The 4,723-nt window shown below is 34.2% G+C and overlaps 1 protein-coding gene across 1 annotated transcript; it reads left to right on the forward strand.

The window, feature by feature from the left end:
• Nucleotides 1–1,086: 1,086 nt before the first annotated feature.
• tex36 (testis expressed 36) lies at nucleotides 1,087–4,267 on the forward strand. Its single transcript, XM_088915151.1, has 5 exons — nucleotides 1,087–1,142; nucleotides 2,317–2,371; nucleotides 2,740–2,880; nucleotides 3,507–3,587; nucleotides 3,911–4,267. The coding sequence occupies exons 1-5, from the start codon at nucleotides 1,117–1,119 to the stop codon at nucleotides 4,265–4,267; spliced, it is 660 nt and encodes a 219-aa protein (XP_088771277.1). The 5' UTR covers nucleotides 1,087–1,116.
• The last annotated feature ends 456 nt before the right edge of the window (nucleotides 4,268–4,723 follow it).

The following is a 4,723-nucleotide window of genomic DNA, read 5'->3' on the forward strand; positions in this document are numbered from 1 at the left end:
CTACAACAGTATGAAACACACATACTTGCTGCCAATAACCCGGAAATACACACGATCACCACGTGTACTTCCGTGTTCGAGAAAACTCCATGTTCCGCCTCATGTTTAGCCTCTCAGCCTTTCAGCTGAGTTCTCAGTTATTAGCAGGATTAAGAAAAAATACAGCTTTTAAATAAATTTATATAAGAATATATAGAATGCAGAAATAATAATACAAAAAAATACGAATAAAATGGCATTGGCTCCAAGTATGTGTGGTTGCGAAAAAATAACAATTAGTTCTTTTCTAGTATTAGTTCGCCATAAGATAAAATGTGAAAAACTAATCGAAATATTAACTAACTTCGTGAGACGTTTTGTATTTATAAGCGTATTAATAACTAGCCATTTCAAATTATTTCTTAAACAATGTTTGCAATGTCCTCCCTTTTATAAATGTTATTAGCTGAATGATATCGTTTGAACACATACAATAGAAATAGTAGTTTGTCATAGCACCTCACTGCGTCCCATGTAAGCAGCGATTCAAGTGAAGTTGGTCCGAGTACGGGAAAGTAAATCTGAATTTACAACTGTAATTTCAAATACAGAATATTCAGCGTAATAACCAAAAAAAAAATAGATTTCAAGCACGACATAGAATTATCTTGCATTCACACGCATCAATACAGTCAACAGTGAAGTCAACCGTTAAAACGGAGACTACATTCACGACCATTTTTAACCTGCTAAATTACAAGAATGAATCGAGCGTGACGTCATGGCATGTGCTGAAGTAGTGTGGACAACTCCGCATTTAGCACTGTCCCCATCATTAATGTGCTGACTTCAGGATCCCCGAAGAAGTGGGTTCAATTGAATCCTGTTTATGTTAAATGAGCTTCAGACCATACGGTATCATGACAATAGGTGTAACTGAAAGAACCATTGCTGTAAAGAAATAAAATGAACGTTATGTTTGACTTGTCATACAAAAAGTGCTTGCTTAGTGGACATCTAATATAACAGTTAATGATGGATATTAATGCATTGTCTGTTGCCATTTTCATCAGATTATAAATAAAGAAGACACAGAATACGTTTGCAAGCCATTTTTTTCTCTAATATTGCTGTTCCATGAAGACGTCATTATTTTGCATCTGGTGAGATGTTTGTTGATAAAATTTCATTTCTATGTACTAATATTATAGTAATATAACATATAAAAGAACTATTTCTACGAATTATTGATAATTGCTCTTCCATGCCATATAACGTTTTTGCTTTTACTTGCAAAGGACAACTGTAGGCAAAAAAAAAAACAGGTTAAGCTCTCAAACTGTAAACTATGTATTTCCTAATTATCAAACTACATATAGTTTCACGTAAAAAATAATAAACAACGTTTTAGTCATTTTTATCTGAGTATGATATTCAGTTTCACTATGTCATTTGGTGTAATACTGCAGTAGGGCAATTATAAAAATATGTTGTTTTACCAGGCAAATACAAGACAAATCACAGGCCCAAGCAAACATTACTGCATTGATTGAATTTAAATAGCTAGTTATTAGAAACATTGTGTGATGTGGAAGAACAAGTGTTGCTATGCCATTGCAAATGAATAAAACTGGGTTACGAGTGAACAAAAGTTTCCGTAATTATCTTAGATATGTCTGGAGCCAAATGTAACACACCTTGAAGTGGCTCGGAGTAGTGACGATCGCGCTCAAGACACTCCACTCCACTAAGTGTGTAAAAAATAGATGGTCTATCGGTCATAGATACCGATTAAATTCTAAGTTCCAAAGCGTCAATTGTTATGTTGATCTCCGTTTCAGAAACAGAAACAGCTTATACGATTTAATTGCGAGTCATTGTGGTTTTTGTATGGGGGGAAACTCACAGAGCTGCTAAATATTGGTCCATGTCTGAATTTTTTCGTGTCTGAATTTTTTATCACTGGCCTTTGATTTTTTTTTAAAAGCAAAAACCCCAATTAAAAAAGAACAAGAAAAATTGGAATAGACATTCAGCATACGTATTTACTGTGTGTTAGACAAATTACAAGCACTACGAACTTGTCGCCAAATAATACATAGCTCAACATCTTACAAAATTCTCCCGCGGGGATATCAGGAAGCAACTGTGTATTGCTGTTTCTATGGTTACAGCTAAACTCAGTCCTCCTGTGTGTTTTATGACTTGTTAATAAAGTGTGTTTTAGATAGTGTTTGTTTTAATATATGTTGAGAGAACAAATATTGAGATAAAGCCGCAGTTTATTTATGATAATTAACGAAAGGGTTATGTAACCGATTTGTGATTTAACTTTAGCAAAATGCCAAAAGGAAGAAACTGGAACCCATGTATGGATAGAGACGGTGAATGGGTAAGTTTTTCAGTGTTTTTTTTAACTCATTAATTATAAATAATCACTAAGAAAATGGGAAGGTCGACTCAATTATGAACAGCATTAGCCTTCTAAGAGATTTCAAAGTCATTAGTTCAGTTCTGTTTATTAGCTGAGATTTGGTGACTAGCCTCACTAAGTATGATGCCCTGATGTTAAGAAGAAAAAAGCAGATACCTCTTGAGTTCCTAGTTTCCGCACCTCTGTTTAATATGGATTTTTTGGTAGACACTGGATTTACTACTATAAATAATATTATTTAGTCATATTTAAATATAATTACAGTCCTACATTAATTATTATTATGGCCTATCTGTGAAATTTACAATGAATTACGAATTTTCCAGTTTTCCCATATAGGTTTTCCCCCAATCCCATTGAAAAGAGAGGCTGCTACAAGCACAGGGTGCATGCTAACACAGGCAACAAAACATCCACCAAATGGTGTCCCAGAAAGATACCCGAAGACCTCCAGAACCACAGAAGGGGTGAGAGAAAATAAGATCATCTTTGTCTTATACATAAAAGTGTTCAGTTTGCAGTTCTGTGATTTTACTCTTGACATACATTTTTAATTGTATTAAAGCCCAGGGGTTTAATGGCTTATTAACTCAATTAAGTATGCAAATTCACAGTGTTATAATATTCCTATATAGTGTAACAAGAAAATTCAAAAGTTTGCATTGAGCCAAATTCATTACAGTATACAGTTTCTATGGGGTTAAGTTAACAGAGATGGATTATTTATGAACACAAGTGGGCAGGACACCTCAAAGTAACAAATATCACCCAGAAAAGGCTTCCTTTATAGCCAGAAAGTATTAATCAGTATTATTTTTATTTATTCAAATAATAAAAGCCCAAAACTATAACAGAAAAGTTGTATGTAAATCTGTACTTCAGTAGCTGCATTTGTGCAAAATGCCATATTTACAGTACATTGAAAAATAGATCTTTCTAACAATGTATGTTTTTAATATCCAAAGTAAAAAAAAGTATTGTTTAACTTATTTTTAAGTATTATAGTCAACATATTAACAATGATAACAATACATATTATTTGTATAATTAAGTGACTTTAATGTTTTAATTCTGTCTACCTCTTATCTTTCAGAACACTGAAAAAAGAGAATACCCATTTTCTGTTCATGATAATCGTTTTGCTTTACACCGTACCTCTGAAATGTTTGATGTTGTAAGTAACTTGTTTTTAAAAACTGTAAAGGCTCCATATCTCAAATTTTGGCACTAAAGAAAACAGCACACTTGAGCACTTTCTTTGTAGTTTTCAAATTTTCTTCACTTTTTCATGCCAGTTTCCAGCATATCTTCTACAGCTTCATAAAACCCTAAAAGGTTCACAGAGTGAAATGTAAATGTCAGGAAGAGAAGAATGAATACACACACACCCACACAAAACCACATTTCAACCATGAAACATAAAAAAAAATCAAACAGACACGTTGTTTAAATAACTCGATGAAGTCTTTACAAACATAACCTTATATTTTTCTAAAGGGTCTGGGGCGCAGGAAGGTTTTGGACGGTTTGTCTCAGCACAGCTCCCACAACTTTTTCCTCTGGGCTCAGGATGCTGTGCCCCTTGTGTCTATGGATGGAGATGGCATGTCATTCTACCACACAGAGTACCTAGGCTGCCAGGAGACAGACCGCCCCAGCTTCAGGCGCTTTCCTCAGAACCACGCTCAGATGTCAAGTGGTTCAGCGGCCCAGGCTGGAAGAGACCTAGTGTGGTTTGGAAGGCATGACAGGACACAGCACACCCCTCTCAGTGTGCTTGCTGTTACCCAGTTCCCATCCTCTTCAAAGCCCTGGAATTACTCCTACCGTAATAAAAGCTATTCCAATAAATAGAGATTAAGGGTAATATAACAAGGAATGGATTTTGTTGTTTTTTTTCTTTGTTTATTCTTTTCTCTCTGTTTCTGCATTATATAACATTCCTTTCAAAGTCACTTGCTACTGTTTTTTTTCTGTGCCAGAAACAAAGAGAGAAACATTAAAATGTTAGTGTCAACAGCATTCTTTCTTTTTATTATTAGTATAAAATCCTAGATGCTATGAAGTGAATCTACATCTTAGCAAAAGGTTTTTAAAAAGTACTTTTGAAAAGCAGATGAAGGAGCTGATAAAAATAGATTAACTTGTGCCCATAGGGATGAATAGCCCACTCATATATTCAGTGTAGTGTCTGTAAGAAAAAAAATGTATTAAAATGTAATGACCTGATGGTTTATGTCACAAATTTAATAGAAGGTATGCTGTTTTTCAAATTAAAATGAAATAGTCACTGGTTTCTTGTTAACTTTG

This window comes from Atractosteus spatula, chromosome 5 (assembly GCF_055471065.1).
Source record: "Atractosteus spatula isolate fAtrSpa1 chromosome 5, fAtrSpa1.hap1, whole genome shotgun sequence".
NCBI classification, from domain to species: domain Eukaryota; kingdom Metazoa; phylum Chordata; class Actinopteri; order Semionotiformes; family Lepisosteidae; genus Atractosteus; species Atractosteus spatula.